Here is a 21,413-nt window from a genome sequence, read left to right as displayed (position 1 = left end):
TCCACCTGTCTCACCCCTCCTCTCTCACTTTCGCTCTCTCCCGCCACCTGTCTGATTTCCTCCCTCTCTCTCTCTCTTTCTCTGCAGCCCTCAGTCACTCGTTCTCTCCAGGCTCCATGTCCGCCTACAGTCTCTCGTCCCTCAACATGAGCACGCTGCCCAGGAACATGTATCCCACAAGTCCACGGGGCACGCTGATGAGGAGGAAGGCCAAGAAGAAGGACTTCAAGAGCTCCCGTGAGTCCGTCTTTACTGTCCCACCCTCCCGAAGCTGTCCCTCCAGAAGCGGCAGCTCCAACACCACAGGACTGTCTTGCTGTTCCAGTGTCTCTGGCGTCCAGCACCGTGGGTCTGGCCGGGCAGGTGGTTCACACCGAGACCACCGAGGTGACGCTGCTCGGCGACGGCATCATGGGCTTCGGCCTGCAGCTGCAGGGCGGCGTCTTCGCCACGGAAACGCTGTCCTCGCCGCCGCTCATCGCCTACATCGACCCCGACAGCCCCGCCGAGAGGTAACGGCGCTGACGTTAGCATCACAAACTCAACTTGGCTGCTCATCCCACAAATGCACATCCCTTACATATGTGCCCTTTTAAAATGTGACAGATATTTCAGCTTTGAGTCAGCAGCCGGTTCCTTGTTCATGTTACGTCCTGTTCCGTGCGTTCTTGCAGATGTGGGATCCTGCAGATCGGCGACAGGATTCTGTCCATAAACGGCGTTCCCACCGAGGACTCCACTCTGGAGGAAACCAACCAGCTGCTCCGAGACTCCTCCATCACCGCTCAGCTCACGCTGGAGATCGAGTTCGACGTGGCCGGTAAAAACATGCAACTCCCACTTTGTATATCTCTTCTGTAAAGCAGCGCATCGTCAGCGTAACACGTTACTGTAGAAAACAAACCGCAATGAGTCAACAGTTTAAAGCAATGTGAAGCAAACAAAAGTCACTGAATAATGAATAATGTTCCCTCTAACTCCGTCCACAGGTCACTGATCAAACACTTCAGCTTCATCCACATCTTATTTGTTACACTGAAAACTTCTCACACACACAAGTTATCAGATTTTGCGCTTCGTAACCTCGACAGCCTGTTTACGCGTTCGGAGATGTGAGTAAGACGGGCGGACCTGTTGTGACTGCGGTGAATCGACTCGTCTCGTCCTCGTTGTCGACGGGACGGCGGCGTGTTCGCCGCGGTGTTGTGGCTGGCTGGTCGCATCGCCGGCTTGCCTTCGCTCTGTTCCGCTGTCAGACTCTTTGTTACCAACTCCGTCTGCCGTAAAATCATCCGCCCACGTCCCGGGTTTTACAATGGACTGACTCACACACTCTCACACACATACACACTCACACACACACACACACACACACACACACATATGTGTAGCTGCAGGACGATCCGATACAGGACTCTGCAAGGCCTCAGAAACATCCAGTTGACCAGACAGAACTTTCCGTCCAGACTGGTTGACTCGTCTTCCAGCGCTGCTTCTCGTGCTGAAGTTAACTGTCTGTCTCTGTCTTCGTGTCTCAGAGTCGGTCATCCCCAGTTCAGGAACGTTCCACGTGAAGCTGCCCAAGAAACCGGGGGTGGAGCTGGGGATCACCATCAGCTGTGAGTAACCCCAGGAACAGGAGAACGGCTCGTCTCCACGCCGCACTGGCTTGTTCCTCCGCTCTGCAGTTTGTTTTTACACGGTGTTTCCTCGCCTGGGAGGCGGAACATCGCCGTCTTACATTCAGCTCTGAGCCACTCGTCAATATTACATCTCCTGCTCTCTCTTCCCCTTTTCACTTGTTTTCTTTGTGGCAGCGACATAAACAGAGTTAATTATTTACATGTTTTCATTTCTTTGTGTTTGCAGCTCCCTCCAACAGGAAGCCTGGAGACCCGCTCATTATCTCCGACATCAAGAAAGGCAGCGTCGCACACAGGTAACCAGACCTTTAACTGCTAGCCAAACCTTTAACCAACCTTTAACCAAGCCTTTAGCCAATAACCAAACCTTTGACTATGAACCAATCCGTTAACCAACCATTCACCAAGCCTTTAACCAATAATTGAATCATTAACTAAACTTTCCACCTCTAACCAAGCTTTAACCAAAACTTTAACTACTACCTAACCATTAATCAACCTTTAACCCAACCTTCAGCCATTAACAAAACCTTAAACTAGGCTTTTAACTAATAACAAAACCATTAAACTAACCTTTAACTACTAACTAAGCCAATAATTTCACTTTTTTTAACCATTAACCATCATCTTGTCCAAACCTTTACTCTAAATATTAACCATTTTTTGACCATCATGTCATGAGACCTTTAACCTTCCTTTACCCATAACCCAACCTTTAACCAACTTCTAACCTTAAACCAAACCGTACACCAGATCTTAACCAAACCAGTAACCTTTAAACTAAAACAAACGGGTCTTCATTGTCAGTAACTGTTGGAAAAGCGTGTTAGAAAAGCCATCGACCAGACACTCTCTGGAGCTCCGCCCACTTTTAAGACGCCCGATTCAGACTCGTCTTCAACCAGAGAGCAGTCCGCTCTGGTTTCCGTCTCTAACTGGACGAGAAGCTAAAATTAAACCGCTGAAGCTCGGTCAGCCGTCTGTGCACGGCTGGATAATTAGGCTAGCCGTCCTGTGTGTGTGTGTATGTGTGTGTGTTTGCGGTTTGTAGGTCATGTGTGTTGGCCCATGATGCATAAAATGCTCTGTTTAGCGGACAGGTAGCATCTGCGTTAGCTGTACAGTGTATTTAACCCGTATGGTAAAATGAAGCCGTTCAGGCTTTTTAAAAAGGAAAAAAAACCAAACAATTTTTGACATTTGTTTTGTTTAACCGACATGTTGCTCAACGGCTAACGGGGAAAAGAGAACAACCTTGTAAATTAGCCAGAAGTAGCTCAGATCGGCGAGCGTCCATCTGTTTCTTCCTGCTCGGATCTTACAATTGGCAATCTGAGAGGAGCTGAAAGCTTACAAGCTTTCTCTCATCATCCCCACAAAAGGTAATTAAAATGAAAAGACTCATTAAATGGAAATTGGCTGCAGCCTCGGCAGCGTTTGGACCGCCTCCAAGCGTGGAGACGGGAGGAAGAGCTCATTCAGGAGGAGCCCGAGAGACATCGAGTCACTGTGTGTCTTCATGTTTCCTCTGAACTCACCCCGAGGACTCCAGGACAGAGTGCAGGCGGACCGGATCAAACCGGACCTCTGCTTCAGGACTGAGGAGTGTTTTAAGGGTCAATCGTGTGTGTGTGTGTGTGTGTGTGTGTGTGTGTGTGTGTGTGTGTGTGTGTGTGCCGGTCAGGACCGGGACGTTGGAGCTGGGAGATAAGCTGCTGGCCATCGACAACATCCGGGTGGAGAACTGCTCCATGGAGGAGGCCGTCCAGATCCTCCAGCAGTGCGAGGAGCTCGTCAAGCTCAAGATCCGCAAAGACGAAGACAACTCGGGTAGATCTTCCAAATCTCTCACTCTCTCTAGATCTGTAATGTCCCTTTGAATACCTTCAAGGTTGTATCGTCCACCCGCATTTCAGCGTTTTCAAGTTTTCTCAACGATATCTCCAAGTGTCCGTGTTTCAGAAACATCTCAGAGTCTAAAAACTTTCTCCAGCCATCTCTGCTCACGTGTAATAAAACTGTTGTTTCCTCCCTCAGTGTCTTCTGGAGGTTCGTAGTCTCTCGCCACGCTGCACCTCTTTTAAAACCTTTACCACTTTCTCAATAAAGTCGTATTTCAGGAACTCCTTAAAACTGGCGAGTGTTCCCGTTAGAGGTGGTGAAGTTACTGAATTTATGGCTCCTTAAAACTTCTACTCCCAACTTATCGACCTTGTTATTGAACCGCTGGGAAGCCTCTGGTTTTAGGATCCAGTCAAACTGGTCCGGTTTTTGTTTGTGGATTAAAGAACACGGACAACCCGAGCGACGGAAACTTTCTACAAGACCTTTAATGAGCTGTGTGCTGATCTGTCGGGGTTCTGGGTTTCAGACGAACAGGAAGTGTCCGGCAGCATCATCTACACGGTGGAGCTGCAGCGGTACGGCGGCCCGCTGGGAATCACCATCTCCGGCACGGAGGAGCCCTTCGACCCCATCATCATCTCCTCCCTGAGCAAAGGAGGGCTGGCCGAGAGGTAAACCGCCGCTGGGCGAGCCGAGCCGGCCGAGCCGGCCGTCCGCCGGGCGGAGGCCGCGGAGTCTGGGACGCGAGCCGCAGAGGAATCCAAAATCTACTGTTAAAGACCTGAGGCTTCATAGGAGATAAAAATCAATGAAACATAAAGAAACGATTCACATCCAGTGGAGAGTGGCGCCCTCTGCTGTTCATATCTAACGTTCCATCAGTGATGCTCGAGCTTTCTGCTCTCTGCCAGTTTTTAATTTAATAGGTTTGATGAACAATTTAGAAGTTCTGGTTGCTCCAAATGATTGCCCTTTTTTCAAAATAAAATGTATCTACAGCCAAAAAGAAAACGTTTAATGATGAACATGAAATAGCAGCTCAGGAACCTTTATAGTTTTTATTCCCTTTTCTGGAATTTAAAAATTAGTCACATTTTATGTATTATTTTGTAATGTTTCTGCACTCGTAGCCTTTGTTTTGTAGCGTTTTGGGATCATTAGCTGTTATTTCAGCTAATCAGCTGTGTTGCCTGCTTTAATAGTTTGAGCCTTTTGAGCATTTTTAACCATTTGATCTACTCACATTTTACTTTAAGTTTAGATCTTTCATCTTCTGCTGTAGCTGTTGCTTTTTGAGTCATTAGCTATTCAACCTGTTTCTGCTGGTTTTATTCTAAAGTGGCTATTTTAGCCACTTTAGCTGTTTAGCAAAGATTGTTATTTTAGCTGTTTTAATGGTTTTAATGGTTAAAGGACGCAGTGTAAACTGGGTTTATGTTCCCGCTGATTGAGCTTGCGTGTGGCGTGTTGACTGCAGGACGGGCGCCATCCACGTGGGCGACCGCATCCTGGCCATCAACAGCAGCAGCCTGAAGGGGAAGCCTCTGAGCGAAGCCATCAGTCTGCTGCAGCAGGCGGGAGAGACGGTCACCCTCAAGATCAAGAAGCAGGGCGAGCGTACGTGCGCTCACACGCAGAAATGCACTCCGGTTAAGGAGGCGCTCCGGATGTTTTGGCGGTCCACGCGTCACTAATGGCCTCCTGTCTGTCTGCAGTGTCCAGCCCGAAGTCCTGTGTGATTGGTCCGGGCGGCGAGCTGAACCCGGACAGCCAGGACGGAGAGGAGGAGCCGGTCATCATGGTGGCTCCGCCCACCAGCCAGCGGGCGTTCACCACGCTGCCGTCGGTGGACAGCGCCGTGGAGTCGTGGGACGGCTCCAACATGGACAGCAGCTTCACCAGCCCCGGTACTGACCCCCAATGACCTCCAGTGACCTCCAATGACCTCTAATGACCCCCAATGACCTCCAGTGACCTCTAGTGACCTCCGTGTCTGCTGCTCACTCCGTGTTTCTCTGTCTTTCTTGGTCTGCAAAGCTCCGCCTTTTCAGTCATCGCCGTACAGTTTCCACGAGTGGCGCAACGCCAAGACGGTCAACAGCCAATCGTCTTCCTCCGCCCGCCAGAGAGCCAATCCGCTGTCGGATCTGGGCCTGAGCGACGACGACTGGGACCGCCCGCCGCTCGGAGGGTGAGCCCAGCACGAGGGGAAACCCTCCACACTGAACCGCTTTCACGCTCAGTACAAGACGGAAACCGTGTGACCTCGCTCAGCTAACGGCTAGCAGCTAGCGGTTAGCAGCTAGCGGCCCCTGTTCAGAGTAATGGGAGCGAGTAGCGTGGAGCTAACGGCGGTAACGGCAGTGTGTCTCTGTCTGCAGAGGCTGCAGTCTGCCCAGCGGCCTAATCTCTGACAGCAGGTACCGCAGCGACCGTTGACCTTTGACCTCGCCCCACCTCCTCCTAACCCACACAGCCCCCCTCACCCGGTGACCTCTGACCCCTCACTCCCGTCCTCGCTGACACATACGGCTGGCGGGCGCGTATGTGCTCGCTGCATCCGTGACGTCCTGTGGAGCGAACTCACCAGCATGACCGGCCCCCGTCTGTCACTGCGTGTGTGTCTGTGCGTGCGTGCACACGTGCACGCCGCGCCGTCCTCCTCTCTGACCGGCCGCCCTCTGACCTCCAGGTTCACGGTGGGACACGACGGGACCGAGCCGGACCAGGAGGAGAACTTCTGGTCTCAGGCGCTGGAGGACCTGGAGACGTGTGGACAGAGCGGCATCCTGCGAGAGCTGGAGGTGAGGGACGGTCCGGCGCCGCGGCGCCCCCTGCTGGCAGCCGGGGCCTGGCCAGTGCTGCAGCCGTCTGATCAAACAACAAAAAAAAAAAAGGGAAATGACTGATTTTCTTTCAGGAGTCTGGAGGCGAGACGCAGGTCCTCGCTCTGGTATTGTCCCACTGCCCCCCCCCCCCCCCACTAACCCCTCCCCCGCTCGCTGGTTTTCAGTGTGAATCTAACCGCACTCGCTGTCGCGCCGCGAGCCAGGGCATGCTGGGAGATTTTATGGTCGCGAGGCGCACGTGTCCGTCGTGCATGCGTCTGATGCGTTCTTGATTCTGATTGGCTGATTGTCTGCGGAGTGGAGCCTCTCAGCAGGAACATTGAGCAGACTTTATCATACGTCCAGTGAGTAGATCCCTGCAGTAGATCCTGACAGACAACGGTTGATCCCATTTGTTGATGGATCCGTAAATAAATCCCGTCAGTAGAGACGATTAGATTTTGCCAAATGAAAGAATAGATCCCATCATGTTATAACATATTCTGTGACTCAAAACAACAGTAGATCCCAATAGTAGATCCTGTTTCAGAAAAGACTAAATTCAATCTCAAAACTCTTTTCTGTGCATGACTCTCAAATGCAAAACTGGACACTACCAGTGGAGAAAAAGTAGAACCCGACAGTAAATGAATCAGCAGAGACACTCGGTCCCAGCACTGCCAGCGGATCACGTCACAACAAACGATAGATCCCATAGATGGAGAGAAGTACACCCCTGAATGGATCCTGTCACTCGTTTCCGTGAAAGACAATCGACTCCATTCAAACGTTCTGTAGCTTGTTCCCAGCAGCAGAGACGAGAGTAGGAACTGTGAGTTCTCCGTCAGACGTCTGCGGGAAACAATAGATCCTGTCAGGAGATCTGGTTCGTAGACAACAATAGATCCCAGTGGTAGAGACAACAGAGAGGTTTGTGAAGCCCGTCAGTCAACTCTCTTCATGAGAACAAGATTGGAGAACGTGACGTTTTACGTGCACGCCTCATCTCAGACTGCCAGATTGGATTCTTACTGCTGCTCTCTGATTGGCTGTCTCCAGGCCACCATCATGTCGGGCTCCACCCTCAGTCTGAACCACGACCCCACCCCGCTGCGCAGCACGCTGGGACGCCAGGCCAGCTTCCAGGAACGCAGCAACTCCAGGCCGCAGGTACTCCGCCGGACCACTTCCTGTTCGGGCGTCATAAGTTCCATTTCGCCGTTTTGAGTCTGAAAACGTTCTTTGAATATGAACTCTCGCAGGTCACGCCCCGGTCCAACACCCTGCCCTCGGACCCGCAGCGCCGAGCCTTCGCCATGAGGAAGATGAGGCAGGAGGTTAATGAAATCCTGAACCAGAACCCCGTGGAGCTCCACAAGGTGACCTTTGACCCCCGTGGCCGCCGGCTCCTCGGTGGCCCGGCGCGGACGCGGTGGTTTCAGCCGTCTGCTTGTGTTTGCAGCTCACGCTGGAGAAGGCCTCGGACCTGGAGGACTTTGGATTCAGCGTTTCTGACGGGATGTTGGACCGCGGCGTCTACGTCAACAACATCCGGCCAGGAGGCCCGGCGGAGCGCGGCGGTCTCAAGGCCTTCGACCGAATACTGCAGGTGCCAAGAAGTGTCCAACGCAAACAACCAGAACCCCCAAAACTCTTCAGCCGAATGTTTAACCCTCCATCATTTCAGATCAACCACGTTCGGACCAGAGACTTCGACTGCTGCCTCGTCGTCCCGCTGATCGCAGAGTCTCCCAACCGGCTGGAGCTCGTCATCAGTCGGAACCCGTCCTCCTCCTCCTCCTCGCCCTCCTCCCTGCTGGCCAATCACGCCGACGCCACCACCAACAACAGCCACTCCCCCCAGCCAATCAGCAGCGAGCTGGAGCCCTCGGAACTCACCATTGGCCACGGAGACGACGGCGGCCCCATCAAGTGGAGCCAGCCCGGGGACGGCCTGGGGGTGGGGCTTGGAGTGGGCCAGGTCACTAACAGCTCCTTATAGCGGACCAGACCGGGATCCAACTGGGCTCGCCCGGTTCTGACCAGACTGAGTGGGACGGGTCAGTGAGGAGAGCAGATCAAACCCGTTTAGACTGGCTCTGAGTGGACCGTCCACGGTGCTGCTCACCCTCTGGACGACCACCAACCTTTGACCTCTACAAGTTTGCCCCTCGAACTGCCGAAGCAGCCTGAAAGCACACTGTTGGCCCGGAGCAACTCCTCACCTGACCCAGGTCTGCACACTGGTACTCCTGGTATCACTGGAACCACTGATCCAGATCCAGATCCATAACTACTGACTGATCACTACTGGTCCCACAGACCCAGAGCCGTGGACTCTGGCCCTACTGAAGCAACAACCACTAGTCTTACTGTTCCATGAGCCTAGAACTGAGTCTTACTGGTCCTGCTGAAACTAGAGCCTCAGCCACTGGTCTTACTGCTCTAGGACCAATGGTTACTGGTTCTCAAAGTCTAGCACTGGGCCGCCGGTCCTTCTGGAACTAGACCCACAGCTTGTGGTCTTATGGGTCCAGGGTACATGGGGTCAGGTCTTGGTCTTAAAAGAGTCCCTGCTTCTGGTCCCACAAAGGCCAGAACCAGAGGTCTTATCTGACTCAAGACACTGTTGTGGTTCATGGTCTCAGGTTTACACAACCATGGGTTCCAGTCCTACAGAGGCCACAGTCACACTGGTCTTTGGTGGCAGCAGAACCATGGTTCTGTTCTTCCTGGAGCCAGAGCCACAACGAAAGGTGTTAGCGGTCCAAGGCGTGGTTCTTGTTTGTGGTCTTAGTGGTCAGGGAAATCTAGCTACAGATCTAGAGCCATGGCCAGTTCCTGGGATTCTGAAGCCGTGGTTCTTGGTCCTAAGTAGAACTACAACTGTGGTTCCTGGTCTGACAAGCCCAGAACCACAGCAGCACAAGACTGATGGGACTTGAGTCCAGAATCCAGAACCTGCTGATGGAAAGAAAGCTTTGCCAAGGGCACTAGGGATGCTCCGATCAGGGGGTGCGGGTGTGATCGGGATTACCAGAAGTCATATTGTTACTGATTAGTTTCACTGACGTCTTCCTCTGGGTGTAGCTGGAGTCATGAGTTTAAACGTTTACCAGGTCTGCTGCTATTAGCTTCAACGGTCCGCAAACAGGGCCGTGGTCTGAGAATCCAAAGGTAAGAAGGAACCGAACCTCTGGACGGTACAGCTGTTCCGGACAGGGAAGACTCCTGACGGTAAGAAGAGCACAAACGTAGAACACTACTGACGGACTACTGACCGTACCAGGAGTCTCAACACTGAAAAACTACTGATGGTACAAAGAGTCCGAATGTTTAAAAAAACTACTGACGGTTGAACTATTCTGAATTTTCTCCTTCAATGTCACAAAACAGATTTGGGGTTTTATTTGAGAGGCTGACAAACAGGTTTTTTCGCTGCTTGGCGTCCCAGGTTGGGCTCGGATAGGAGATCTCAGGTGGTTCTTTGAGTGAAATGAATGTGGAGAGACGATGAGGTTCAGGTACAAGTTGAGTGAATTGAAGATTTCATTTCTTACTGAGTGAAATCTTGGTAACGATGGTGTGAAGTGCGATAGAGTGTGATGAAGGAAGAAGGTCACGAGCCAAAAGCAAGTGTCGAGTTAGAAACCCGGTAATTCTGCAGGATTAGGAAACTCTTACATGATATAGTCATTCAAGAATTGAAAGATGTTTTCAGATCTTGGAAACCCAAAGACGCTGTTTTAAGACTCAACTGGGGATCGAATCAGAAGACCCAGAGAGACAGTTGAAGAGGATGTTCCTGAAAATGTTCCCGTTGAATTCAAAACCTTGGATTTCTTTTCTCTTTTTTTTTTTGTCCAGTTTGTCCTCTAAATATCTGATCTGTGACTCTAAACGTCACAGTGACGACAAACACTGGTAGAAAAAGCCACACTTATCAATAAATAAAGCCAGAATTCTTCAGTTACCGGGCTGCAGGGGGGCACTGATGTACATAACAGAAACTGACACAAACTAGAAGGAATGAGCAAATGATGACATTTTGGCACATCTATGTACAGAAATGAAGATGAAGTGAACATATATAGATATATATTATTATTTTCAATATGCACTTATTCGGAGTAAACTATAAATATCTTTTATGAAGATTTTCCCTGATGATGATCGAGAAACCCCCCCAAACTCAACAACACACAAAATGAAAGCACAAGCTAGTTTCATCTATTTCCAACAACATTTCCAGTCGGGAATCTTCGAAGCCTCTAGTGATCTCTGGCGGCCCCCACAGGCGCCCTGAATTCTGCCCGAAAGAAGAGTCAGATAACCACTCGTCCACTGTCGGAGAAAAATTTAAACTGTGAAACAAACAGGTGCGCTCTTCACATCTTAGGTACAAGTACATTTTTATTTTTATTTTGATTATTATTTTTTACCAGCTACATTCTTACCAAATATTTTTAAAAGAAACTGGTACTGTCAGGTGACTTTTAGCGGACGGCGATCGGAGCATCCCTACTGAAATGGACGGTTCACTGTTCAGACTTTAGTTTTTTTTGTGCCATGAACGAGCTGCAGACAGAGTAATAATAACCTGATGATGATGATGATGATGATGATGATGATGAAGACGAAACTGAGCAGTTCAATAAGAATCTTTTTCTACTGTTTACACCTGTCAGACTGGCCACACTGTGTACGTATGTGTGCGTGTCTGTTGTGTGTGTATGTGTGTGTGTGTGTGTGTGTGTGTATTAACGTGAGTGTGCGTTAAACACAAGGCCAGTTAAGCCCCTCCCACCTCAGATCCTAAGTCTTGGCTTTGCCCCACCCCCTCCTCTCCCCTCGACCAATCAGCAGCCGGGACGGCGAGGCGCCCGGGCCCTGAGAGATTCAGCTGATTGGCTGGAACCAATCAGAGAGCAAACGTTTCCCCTCGCCTGTCCGTGATTGGTTCTACTCGACACACCCACACACAAAAGAACCAATCAGCTCCCAGAGAGAAGCCAAGCATGACCCCGCCCCCTGACCTCCCTGACCTCCCTCCACCCCCCAGTAACAGTGATCTATTATGCTAATCGATCGGTGTGTTTTTTGATTGACTGTTGTCAGTTCTGTTTGTTTGTTTGTATGTTTGTTTCCATGACGACTGAACCCGATTATCTGTAAAATAGGTTTAAAAAAAAAAAAAGTGGTTCAGTCCATCGCTGTTCACATCGAGAACCATCGGATCCCGAAAGCATTCACCACGTCATAAACACGCAAAAATACGATATCACACACACAAAAAGTCCTGACGCCTGTGCGTGTGTGTGTGTGTGTGTGTGTGTGTGCGTGCGTGCGTGCGTGCGTGCGTGTTTATTTTGGAGTGATGTCAACACCTTCCCGCTCTCACCTCAGTCTGAACTCACTATTGAAAACTGGCCAATCAGAACCCTCCCACAGCACCAACAACCAATAAAACCCCTCCCTCCAGACAGCCCAATGGGACGAGCTCTTTGGGTCCAGAGAGCTCTGATTGGCTGCTACTGTCAGGCAGCTGTGATTGGCTTTTTCCGTTCGGTAGCAATCTTTGAGAACTGTGAACGTTTTGTGGTTTCAAGCACAAGTTTGGAGGAGCTCGGCTAGCAAGCTAACACTTAGCCATCGTCTTGTTAGCACACGGGTAACCGAAGCACAGCCAGGCGAGCACAAGACCGACGCTCCTCAGAGCGGCGTTCCCGGTCGGCGTGTGGCGAGCACAACTCTACGACTTCCCACGGAGATATAGATCAAAGTCAACGGGAAGATCCGGGTTTGAAAATGTTCAACTTGGGTAATACTCTGTTTCGCACCCTGGTGAGGTGAGGCTAGCAATTAGTGCACAGTAACAACAGGGCTAACTAAGCTAAATTATTGAGGAATGCACAGCGAACACAGGGCTAACGTGCCCCACAGCGTTCTGTTTGCTGCTCCAGTTCCAGAACTCGATCTGTCACATTAGCGGTGACGCTAGCAGCACTGCGAAGAGCTCATCGCTCAGCGGATCACGTTAGCCCCGCGGGTGTTTTAGGCCACGGAAAACTGACGGACGTCCGGCTGAGGGGGAGGGGCTTCGGGAGGGTTTGATGAAGCCACGCCCCTCACCTCGCTTAGGGGGCGGGACTTCAGAGGAATTTGATGAGTGAGATCTTAAGCCATACACACTGCGTCTCTGTGTGAGTGTGTGTGTGTGTGTGCGTGTATGTGTGTGTCATAAACGTGTGTGTGTTTGTGCGTGTGTGTGTAACATTGCAGGGATTTGCACTCTAGTGATTCACCTCAGCAAAACATCCACTCACACATACATATACACACAAAACGCACACACACGCACACACACACACTCACACACACATGCATTGCACTGCCATTTGAAATAGTGGGTCAGATTAGTTTCCATGTAGCTTCACCAACCAACCAAACTGTATTTTTCTTTAAAGGAACAGGGATGTTGTAAAGTATTTTTGTACAAATTTAATACTTTGGTAGCATGACGTTCCTGCTGTCTGTCCTGTCGGGCTCCACTGCTCTCCTCCCACACCCCCCTTTGTATGGACAACTACTGAGCAACAATAAAGATGAAGACCTGCTGGGAGGCCCCGGCTCCGCGTGTTGTCTCCACACACACACACACACACACACACACACACACACCTTCGCTTTGGAACACACCGTTTTCCTTCATGGCAACGGTAAAGACGGGTAGTGCTGTAATACTGTTTGGGTAAATTCAGGAAACAAGTTTTTGTTTGAATAAAGAGCTAAATACAGAATTATTCAATTTTTATTACAAATATACTGAAGACTTCAAAGAATTTCCCTCGGGGAAAGTATTTCTTTTCTGTTAACTTTGATTTCATATGCGCAAGTGGACGTCTCTCAATTGAAGGATTGAAGCTTCGATTCCCCATCTCCCCTCTGTCCACACGTCAAAGTGTCCTTGAGCAAGACACAGAATCCCAAATAGCTGTAGGTGCATGACAGTCACCTCCATTGGTGTGATTGGCTGAATGTGACTGAGTGTAGGGGTCTGCTCAAGCAGTGCAATCTATTTATCATTTTATTTGTTTATATTAAAATATACACAACACACCTAAATTTTAGTGTAAATATGAAATTAAATATGAAAAAACAGTCACTTCTGTTCAGAGTCATTGCAGTTTCTCTCTCATGTCACTGGTTAAGGTTTATCTTATTCTATAAGGAAGTGAAGTTTGATTTTTGCAACATTGCGTATGCAACATGCAGCTAAAAACAAAAAAAATTCATTCAGTTACCCCCACCGTTTCAAAATGTTTGTAAGTTTTGAAAAACAGGTTATAATCTGGGAGTAAAATGGATGAAGAATCTAATAAAAACATCCATTTAACTCACACAAGTGTGAGGATTATTTTAAATTTTGCTTTGAATAAATTATGGGAAAAAAAACTTTTTCATTATTTTATTAAATGAAATAACAGTGAAGAGAAATGATACGTTGGGTCATGTACAATTGCAAATTGAATGCATTTAGGAGGGTTTGTTTGCTGCAAATGTAATTTATTCTTTGAACACTGGCATTTTCCTGCCTATATCTTTGTTTTGGTCACAGTGTTTCTTATTTATGTGAAATTATTAAAAGTCTTTTGAATTGCTCTGCAGACTTATAAGGTTAAATATTTCCGTTATAAAACACAAAAAGGCTTCTAGAAGGAGCCAAATTCTGAAGTAAATATTAAGCTAAAACGCTACCTGTTTGTGACGTCATTTCCGGCCTCGGCTCCGCACTTCCGGCTGCTCGGTGCAGTTAGCTGCTCAGTGTGGATTAGCTTCTCCGGACTCCCAGTGGCTCCTGTCGCAGACTGCCTCCGCTGAATCGCCCGGTGTCGGCTTCCTGCTGACTCCCTCCGTCGGACCGAGAGGCACCGAGCCCGGGACGCAGCATCATGTCCACCGCGCTGGAGAGCTACATCAACCGTATCCTGCCGCCGCGAGCCGGCTAGCGTGCTAACGGCCCGTGTGAATGAATGGCGCTATGCTAGCTAGCTTAGCTTAGCTGCGACTGACGTTTGGCTGTTGTGATCATTTACAGTCACACGTTTTTAGTTTGACAATTGAAGCGATTTTGTCTCTGGAAAATGAGAGAAACCTGAACATTTTCATCATTTATCCTCAGAAGCGAAACTTGAGTCTTTAGCGAGGTTTTTTGTTTTCAGAATACTGTATTTATTTTCACCTTTGAAGCAGAAACTGGACATAATCGCTTTAGAATCCATTAAATATCGTATTTTCTGCAGACTCTCAACACAACACATGGTTTAATTCGTCATCATTTGATCAAGATATTAGCTTGGATGTTGTGCTTTTTTTAACTTTGATTCAGAAAATATTAAAGCAGCTCATCAGTGTTTAGAATTTATGATTATTAGAATTTTCTTCACTTTGTCTTCAACAGCAGGCAAAGCACCTTGATTAAAAAACAGAGTGCAGATGGTAACTGAACTTGAACTATTAGGTTCAAAAATTCACCATTAAATATGTTTATAATCCACTGTAATATTTGAGAAGCAGCTATTGAGTAAATGAAGGCTATAAAATGAGATTTTCTTTCACTGTAAATGCCCAAGGCCAGATTTTCAAGTGAAAACGGAAAACTTTGATGAAAGTTTGAGTGTCTGTTTAGCGTTTGTGCTATTTCTGTGTAAACCGGCATCTTTTTAAAAACAATGCTGAAACCTTTCAGAAACAAAAATGCAAGAACGACACATTTTCACTTCTAATATCGTGTAAAATGACCCAAATATGTAAGGACAGCACCCGAAGTCTTGGACTATATTAGGAAATAGAAGTGCAAATTGAAATTTAAACCCAAACCTGTTAAAACATCTTGTTCAGACACACACACACACACACACACACACACACACACACACACACACACACACACACACACACACACACACAAAGTGCCTCTGGGTTTGTGTGTTTTCTTTAACGCTGCTGGTGCAGGTACGGTGGCCATCGTCACCTCGGACGGGAGGATGATCGTGGTGCGTTTGAGGTCCTCACCGACAGGAATGTGAATCTGCTTCCACGCTGGTTTGTTTACGCGTTTGTTTGTTTGTTCAGGGCACCCTGAAGGGCTTCGATCAGACCATCAACCTGATCCTGGACGAGAGTCACGAGCGGGTGTTCAGCTCCAGCCAGGGCGTGGAGCAGGTGGTGCTCGGCCTCTACATCGTCCGAGGAGACAACGTGTGAGAACATTTCTCTGACGTGATTTCAGGGGAAAAAAACAACAGAACAAAACAAAAGACTTCCACTGTTTGTTTTTCTGTTCACATATTTATTGATGTGACTCCAGTCCACTGCTGTCTTTCATTTTCTCGTAGTGTTCATTATTGACATGAAAGCAAGTGTTGTTTATGTTGCTTGACCCTGTTGTTTGTTTACTCAGCGCTGTGATCGGCGAGATCGACGAGGAAACGGACTCCACTCTGGATTTAGGGAACATTCGGGCCGAGCCGCTCAACTCGGTCGTCCACTGACCTCTGACCTCTGGACCAACCCACGTCTCCATGGCAACGGCAGCTCGACTCGGCGATGTTTTACTGGAGGTTGAGACGTCCTGGTGAAACTGCGACAGTCCTGCCGCTGTGCTTCTGTTCTTTGTATTTTTATAAAGTTATTGAAGTTTGAACTTTTTTAAAAAAAAGAAATTGTGTTTTTTGTCAACCAAACTGTTTAATAAAGTTTGTTGTTGTATTCAGATCTCCTGCATGCTTCTTTTTACATGAAACATAGATGATGAAGTTAATACAAAACTGCGTATATTAATAAAAATTCCTTTAATCTGTTGAAGTCATGGAATCAGACGTCTGAACAAAATCCGTTCTGACGGTCAACAGGAGGGTTAGTAAGTAAGTAAATTTCATTCATATAGCGTTATTCAAAGTGCTTCACTGTGGTAAAGAATCAGATAAAGATCACAGATATAAAGATAAAAGATCAGTCAACAAGATTAGTGCGCTGTGATCAGTTAAAGTACTGCTGGGAAACGTCAGCGCCTCCTGTGGGTCTAATGCAGCAGCTCTCGGACAAGGGGGAGTCTCTTCTTCGCGCCGGCGTCGGATCCCACCTTCAGGACGCTCTGCAGGCGACTCATCTGGTCTGGAGTCGGAGCCAGAGTGTCGTAGTGCAGCCGCAACCATGGGGCGCCTGAAAAAACATCAGGAGGTCCCTGAATGCACCGTCAACTCCAGCAATGCTTGTTATATCATCATCATCATCATCTGTAGCGGAGCCAGAGTGGGGGCAAGGGGGCGGTCGCCCCAGGGCCCACAGGGTCATAGGGCCCGTTTCATGTGACGTGTTCACATTTAATCGTAAATAAATTATAATAAAATGTGCAGTGTGTGTGAGACGGTATACGGTATATGAGTGTGGGCTCCCATTTGCCCATTCTTACGACTGTCCATGGATGCATCAGAGCTGTCAGCCAGGCTGATTGGCTGTGCGGCATGAACCAGTTTTTCTTTGCACTTGATCTGAACTCTGGAGGGAAGTTAAACAGCAAAAATGGAGAAGAAAAAACACCAGTCTGGCGCATTCAAGAGAAAAGAGAAGTTGGTTGCTTCTTGTCAGCAACTAATGTCTTACTTTTTATCAACACCGCACCGTGGCCGCGAGAGCCCGACAACGGTGACTGAAGGCGAGGCTATGCTAGCCGCTAGCGGTGCGACCCAAAACCCAACATCGGAGGCCAGACGGCCAGACCTCACCTTGCTGAGTGTTGAGCGGGACATTAACATTGATGAGGAGAAAGTGGTCGGCAGGTTTGCCGCCATGAAGGAGAGGAGGGCAGAACTTTAAAGAACGACCACAGCATGTACAAAGTTCTGAATTGTCCTGGATTGTTTATTTCGAGGATGTTCAAGGATCACGGAGGAATCAGTTGAACTGCAGGCTCCAGCACAGACAGAGCCACTGGTGAGTCAGTGAAACCTTCAAAAATATTATCTTTATCAGCGTCTTGAACACCTGCCGGTTTGAATGTGCCTTGTGTTGCGCTAAACAATAAGAGCCCGCCGAGTCTGTTTTTTTTTAAATTATACGTGAAATCCAAAAGATATAGATAGCTGCGTCTATATCTATCTGAATAGATCGTGTAATTTTAGACCAGCTGTGTTCATTTTATATTTAAGCTGTATCAACGACGGTACAGATTCAGCCCGTGACGTTTTATCTGAGCTTTCAGCACCATGGACAGCGGACGCTCTGAGATTGACAGCTGTCAGGCTGCTTTTGTGTGTGTGTGTGTGTGTGTGTTTGTGTGTGTGTGTGTGTGTGTGTGTGTGTGTGTGTGTGTGTGTGTGTGTGTGTGTGTGTGTGCGCGTGTATGTGTATTTGTTCTTCAGAACAAGTTTGTGACTTTATTCTGCCTTCTGAGGCACAGAGGTTTGCTTGGCTCAATAACAGTGAGCATTAGTGTGTTGTCTGATGGTAGGATGAGGTAATGTTTGAATGGTGAAATTACTATCAGAATGCTCCGCCCCCTCTGTACTGAGACACACGCTCCGCCTCTGATCATCATCCTCACCTTTCTGGACTCTGTCTCCCACCGACAGCAGAAGCTCCGCCCCCACGCTGTGATTGACAGGCTGCCCGGCCTGCGATCGCCCCGCTCCCAGCTTATGAAGAACTTGAGCCAAAGTCATTCCGTCGATGTCCTCCACGAATCCTGCAGGACATTCCGTCACCTCAGTGACACAAAGTCTGGATGTAAAACTTCACTTTGTCCTCGAACGTGTCGTGTTTGATCTTCTCACCGTCTTCCTTGGCTTCCAGCTCCAGCTGGCTCTTAGACTTCCTCAGGACGGTGAAGTAGTCCGTGTTGGAGGAGCAAAGCCTCCGGGCCGTCTCGCCGTCTACGCCCTGCGCCTCCATCATGGCCTGGAACTTCGACAGAGCAGCTCCGCCTTTCACGGCCTCCGAAATCTTCCTCTCGCCCTCCGATAAGTCGGACGCCAAGCCGATCTTCTCCAGCAGAATCCCTCCTGCACAGAGACCATTCCACTTGTTTTATTTCAGTTTGATCCGTTACGGAGGTTCGACTTCGAGCCGCCGACTTTACCCAGAGTGTTGACCAGCTCCACGAGGTCGGACGGCCCCTTCCCCTTCAGCGTCTCCAGAGACTCGATCACCTCCAGGCTGTTCCCCACACATCGACCAATCACAGTGTCCATGCAGCTGAGGACGGCCCCCGTCCGGATCCCCAGCCCGTTACCCGTGTCCACCTGGAGGGAAACACAGAAAACCAGGTCAGGGTTCTCACTCGGGCTCACGCTGGAGATTCCTCCCCTGCGGGAATAAAGAAAGATGACAGGATTTGGTTTGTTCTGAGCTCCGGGGCCAACTCATCTTAAAAGTTTTCAGGGTTCCTGTTTCTTTTTAAAGGCCAAAGTCTGGAACTTCTGATTTTTCCTGAAATTAAAACTAACTTGATAACTTCCAGTATAAATACTGTGGTGGGGAGATGTTAGTGTCTCCATCTGACTTATAGGTGCTTACTAGCATTCGTGCTAACGCTTTAGCGCTCTCCAGGTCTTTGTAGAGCGCCGCTCGTCCAAACTTCACGTCCAGAACCAGAGCCGACAGCGACTCGGCTCCTTTCTTTGAAATGATGGAACCTGAAAAAAACCACAGTGTAAATCCTGTGTGTGTGTGTGTGTGTGTGTGTGTGTGTGTGTGTGTGTGTGTGTGTGTGGGCACCGGTGATGAGAGGTAAGTTGTCCACGGTGCTGGTGGCGTCCCGCAGGGCGTACATGACCCTGTCAGCAGGGACCAGTCGCTCCGTTTGACCCACAATGCAACAGCCCACGGAGGTCAGGATGTCCCGGATCTGCAGGAGAGACTCTCCCACATCAGACTCCGCCCACACCTCTCACTCTGCAGGACTGGTTTGGCGGAAGCACCTGAGCAGCTGACTGCTGGATGTTGTATCCAGGGATGGATTCCAGTTTGTCCAGAGTCCCCCCGGTGTGAGCTAAGCCCCGCCCACTGATCATTGGTACCTGACAGACAGAACTCTGGTCACGACGGCGTTCAACAGGAAATCAGCCAGCTGTAACCATGAGGCCCCCAAACACCTTTCATTCATAGTCACCTGATTTTCTTTTTGTCTAAATCATCTGGTCGGGGTTAGGGGTTAGGGTTACCATTAGGGTTAGGGTTAGGCTAAGGTTAGCTGCGAGGGATCCAAGGCCTAGTGGGCGTGGCCACCATCACTGTCATGTTTTGGCCTATCAGAGATCAGAGAGGATCACAGCATCCATTACAGGCAACATGCACAATCTGTCTGTCCTCATACTTCTATACCAGGACATTCATTCTCTACTGATCTATTGTCTATGTCTGGAGTTTTCAATAGTTGAAATTTCTCCAAAGGTTTCCAGATCAGACAGGACAGGTGATGTCCCAGGTGGACGTCGGTCTACCTTACAGCCGCAGGCGGCGAGCGCCGGCGCCAGCACCAGGCTGATTTTGTCCCCCACGCCCCCCGTGGAGTGTTTGTCCACCACCAGGCCCTTCCACTCCTCCGGCCAGGTCAGCACCTCGCCCGAGGTCATCATCTCCCTGGTCAGGGTCCGGGTCTCCTCGATGACCATCCCCTTCAGGTAGATGGCCATCAGCATGGCGCCTGGAGGCGGAGACGGAGTTTGTGTCACACCAAACAACAAGTCCAGATAATGTATTCTTCTGAAAAACAGCAGGACATTCAGCCCTTCCAAAAAGGTTTGTTCAAATAAACATTTCTTCTTCGTTGGACTTTGAGGGAGTTTTTCTGGCAGATACAGTTGACCTTGGATGCCTTTGGGGTTTTTCCTGACTGTTTTGAGCCACATTTGGAGAAGTTTACCATGGAAACCATCTGTGGAAGAGGAACAGAGCCAGAGCTCCGTGCAGAAGTGAAAGTATACCAGTACAGGCTACACTGACTGTTTTATATGCTCTTTTATTAAATCTGTAATCTGTATTCATGCATTTGATCGACCTCTCAGCAGCAAATCATTGCCAGTGGCCTGTTATTTTACAACGGGTCATAGTGGGTTATTACTCATAACTGCAACCTTTTGCCTTTTATCAGTATATTATGGGTTATAGCCTCCAATTTGCGTCTCTCCTTCACCTCATTTCACCTTCTGCCTCGACTTCCCTGAACCAGTGACCCAGTTAGGCTTGGGAGGAACTGGGCTGGGATTCGTGGCGACTCTCTTCGTGTGCCGTCAGTTGGTTCGGGAGCATGCATCAAATCCGGTCCGGGTCTGGGGTCCCGATAGAAGGACCCATACTCACCAAAACTACTATTTCAACCGATTGTCTAGCAAATGGGGCAGTAGTATTAGATAAATACGTATTTAATTATCTTCCAAATATCGGTTAATGTCAGTTTGTACCGATCTGAGACTGCTGGATGCTGCCATTGGAGACGGCCTGAACGAACGCCGCCACCTCCTCGTCGCTCAGAGTTTCTCCGTCTCTCTTCTTCCTGATCAGCTCCTGCATGGACGACATGTCGGCCTGGATGGGGAAAGCACAAAAAGCAGGAGACACTTCACAGTTCTGGCTCCAGCTCACACGAGCACCATCTTCTCCTTAGTGTTAGCAGAACCAGCCTCCGTCTTCGGCTCGTCCACTGAACAGGCTCGATGGTGCGAAAAGGACAACATCATCTGCATAAAGCAGAGAGGAAGTCCTGTGGTCCCCGAACCGGACACCCTCCGGACCCCGGCTGCACCCAGAAATTCTGCCCAACAAGCGGCCCAGACTCCCACCACAGAGACCACTGACATCCCCACCATCTGGTGAAAAACCTCCGTTCTGGATGGATAGTGAGCGTTCTGAGAGAAAGATGTTAAAATGATGTGACTGAAGCCCTCCTACCTTCACCCTGCTCCGTGGCTGTCCTCTCCACAACTGATTCTTTTACTTTTGGTTTCTAAATTACTGTTCTGGCAAAACTGCCAGTGAGCTGCTCCGCCTCCCACTGCAGTCTGAGATTAAACCCTGGAGGAAGTTACCAATCTCATGT

At 49.1% G+C, this 21,413-nt stretch overlaps 3 protein-coding genes across 13 annotated transcripts in view; 2 read left to right on the top strand and 1 right to left on the bottom strand.

Annotated features, from left to right (window-relative positions):
* Nucleotides 1–11,789, top strand: part of grip1 (glutamate receptor interacting protein 1) — a 35,374-nt gene extending 23,585 nt beyond the window's left edge. For 6 of the 10 annotated variants that reach the window (XM_030113103.1, XM_030113104.1, XM_030113100.1 and 3 more), the window contains 16 exons: nucleotides 88–237; nucleotides 326–512; nucleotides 675–820; nucleotides 1,539–1,619; nucleotides 1,870–1,939; nucleotides 3,328–3,473; nucleotides 4,015–4,159; nucleotides 4,966–5,105; nucleotides 5,204–5,395; nucleotides 5,526–5,679; nucleotides 5,870–5,908; nucleotides 6,181–6,292; nucleotides 7,376–7,486; nucleotides 7,579–7,695; nucleotides 7,779–7,925; nucleotides 8,004–11,789. In XM_030113103.1, coding sequence (XP_029968963.1) covers nucleotides 88–237; nucleotides 326–512; nucleotides 675–820; nucleotides 1,539–1,619; nucleotides 1,870–1,939; nucleotides 3,328–3,473; nucleotides 4,015–4,159; nucleotides 4,966–5,105; nucleotides 5,204–5,395; nucleotides 5,526–5,679; nucleotides 5,870–5,908; nucleotides 6,181–6,292; nucleotides 7,376–7,486; nucleotides 7,579–7,695; nucleotides 7,779–7,925; nucleotides 8,004–8,318 — 2,252 coding nt within the window. In that variant the 3' untranslated portion in view covers nucleotides 8,319–11,789. The remainder of the gene's footprint in view (nucleotides 1–87; nucleotides 238–325; nucleotides 513–674; nucleotides 821–1,538; nucleotides 1,620–1,869; nucleotides 1,940–3,327; nucleotides 3,474–4,014; nucleotides 4,160–4,965; nucleotides 5,106–5,203; nucleotides 5,396–5,525; nucleotides 5,680–5,869; nucleotides 5,909–6,180; nucleotides 6,293–7,375; nucleotides 7,487–7,578; nucleotides 7,696–7,778; nucleotides 7,926–8,003) is intronic. The other 4 variants (XM_030113107.1, XM_030113101.1, XM_030113109.1 and 1 more) reach the window with 1 other exon arrangement.
* A 2,296-nt stretch (nucleotides 11,790–14,085) lies between these two features.
* Nucleotides 14,086–16,093, top strand: lsm8 (LSM8 homolog, U6 small nuclear RNA associated). Its single transcript, XM_030113191.1, has 4 exons — nucleotides 14,086–14,299; nucleotides 15,332–15,372; nucleotides 15,452–15,579; nucleotides 15,780–16,093. The coding sequence occupies exons 1-4, from the start codon at nucleotides 14,269–14,271 to the stop codon at nucleotides 15,868–15,870; spliced, it is 291 nt and encodes a 96-aa protein (XP_029969051.1). The 5' UTR covers nucleotides 14,086–14,268; the 3' UTR covers nucleotides 15,871–16,093.
* LOC115404023 (thymidine phosphorylase-like) lies at nucleotides 15,943–21,413 on the bottom strand. 2 transcript variants are annotated; one of them, XM_030113159.1, is made up of 10 exons: nucleotides 21,266–21,413; nucleotides 20,779–20,902; nucleotides 19,819–20,021; nucleotides 19,297–19,395; nucleotides 19,094–19,223; nucleotides 18,893–19,011; nucleotides 18,456–18,618; nucleotides 18,151–18,378; nucleotides 17,922–18,062; nucleotides 15,949–16,540 (listed from the first exon to the last, which is right to left on the bottom strand). In XM_030113159.1, exons 2-10 carry the CDS (start codon nucleotides 20,894–20,896, stop codon nucleotides 16,401–16,403), a joined length of 1,341 nt encoding a protein of 446 aa, XP_029969019.1. In that variant the 5' UTR covers nucleotides 20,897–20,902; nucleotides 21,266–21,413; the 3' UTR covers nucleotides 15,949–16,400. The 2 variants fall into 2 exon arrangements, with proteins under 2 accessions (XP_029969018.1, XP_029969019.1); XM_030113158.1 differs by lacking the exon at nucleotides 21,266–21,413 and having other exon boundaries at nucleotides 15,943–16,540; nucleotides 20,779–20,896.

This window comes from Salarias fasciatus, chromosome 17 (assembly GCF_902148845.1).
Source record: "Salarias fasciatus chromosome 17, fSalaFa1.1, whole genome shotgun sequence".
Lineage (NCBI taxonomy): Eukaryota > Metazoa > Chordata > Actinopteri > Blenniiformes > Blenniidae > Salarias > Salarias fasciatus.
This window is presented reverse-complemented; position numbering and strand designations above follow the sequence as displayed.

Excerpts from the sequence above, each read along its gene's own strand:
- lsm8 (XM_030113191.1), top strand. The coding sequence starts at position 14,269 with ATGTCCACCGCGCTGGAGAGCTACATCAACC. Across the intron at positions 15,373-15,451 it reads CGGACGGGAGGATGATCGTG|GGCACCCTGAAGGGCTTCGA; the intron begins GTGCGTTTGAGG and ends TTGTTTGTTCAG. Across the intron at positions 15,580-15,779 it reads ATCGTCCGAGGAGACAACGT|CGCTGTGATCGGCGAGATCG; the intron begins GTGAGAACATTT and ends TTGTTTACTCAG.
- LOC115404023 (XM_030113159.1), bottom strand. The coding sequence starts at position 20,896 with ATGTCGTCCATGCAGGAGCTGATCAGGAAGAAGAGAGACGGAGAAACT. Across the intron at positions 18,619-18,892 it reads AAGCGTTAGCACGAATGCTA|GTGGACACGGGTAACGGGCT; the intron begins GTAAGCACCTAT and ends GTTTCCCTCCAG. Across the intron at positions 18,063-18,150 it reads GCTGGAAGCCAAGGAAGACG|GATTCGTGGAGGACATCGAC; the intron begins GTGAGAAGATCA and ends AATGTCCTGCAG.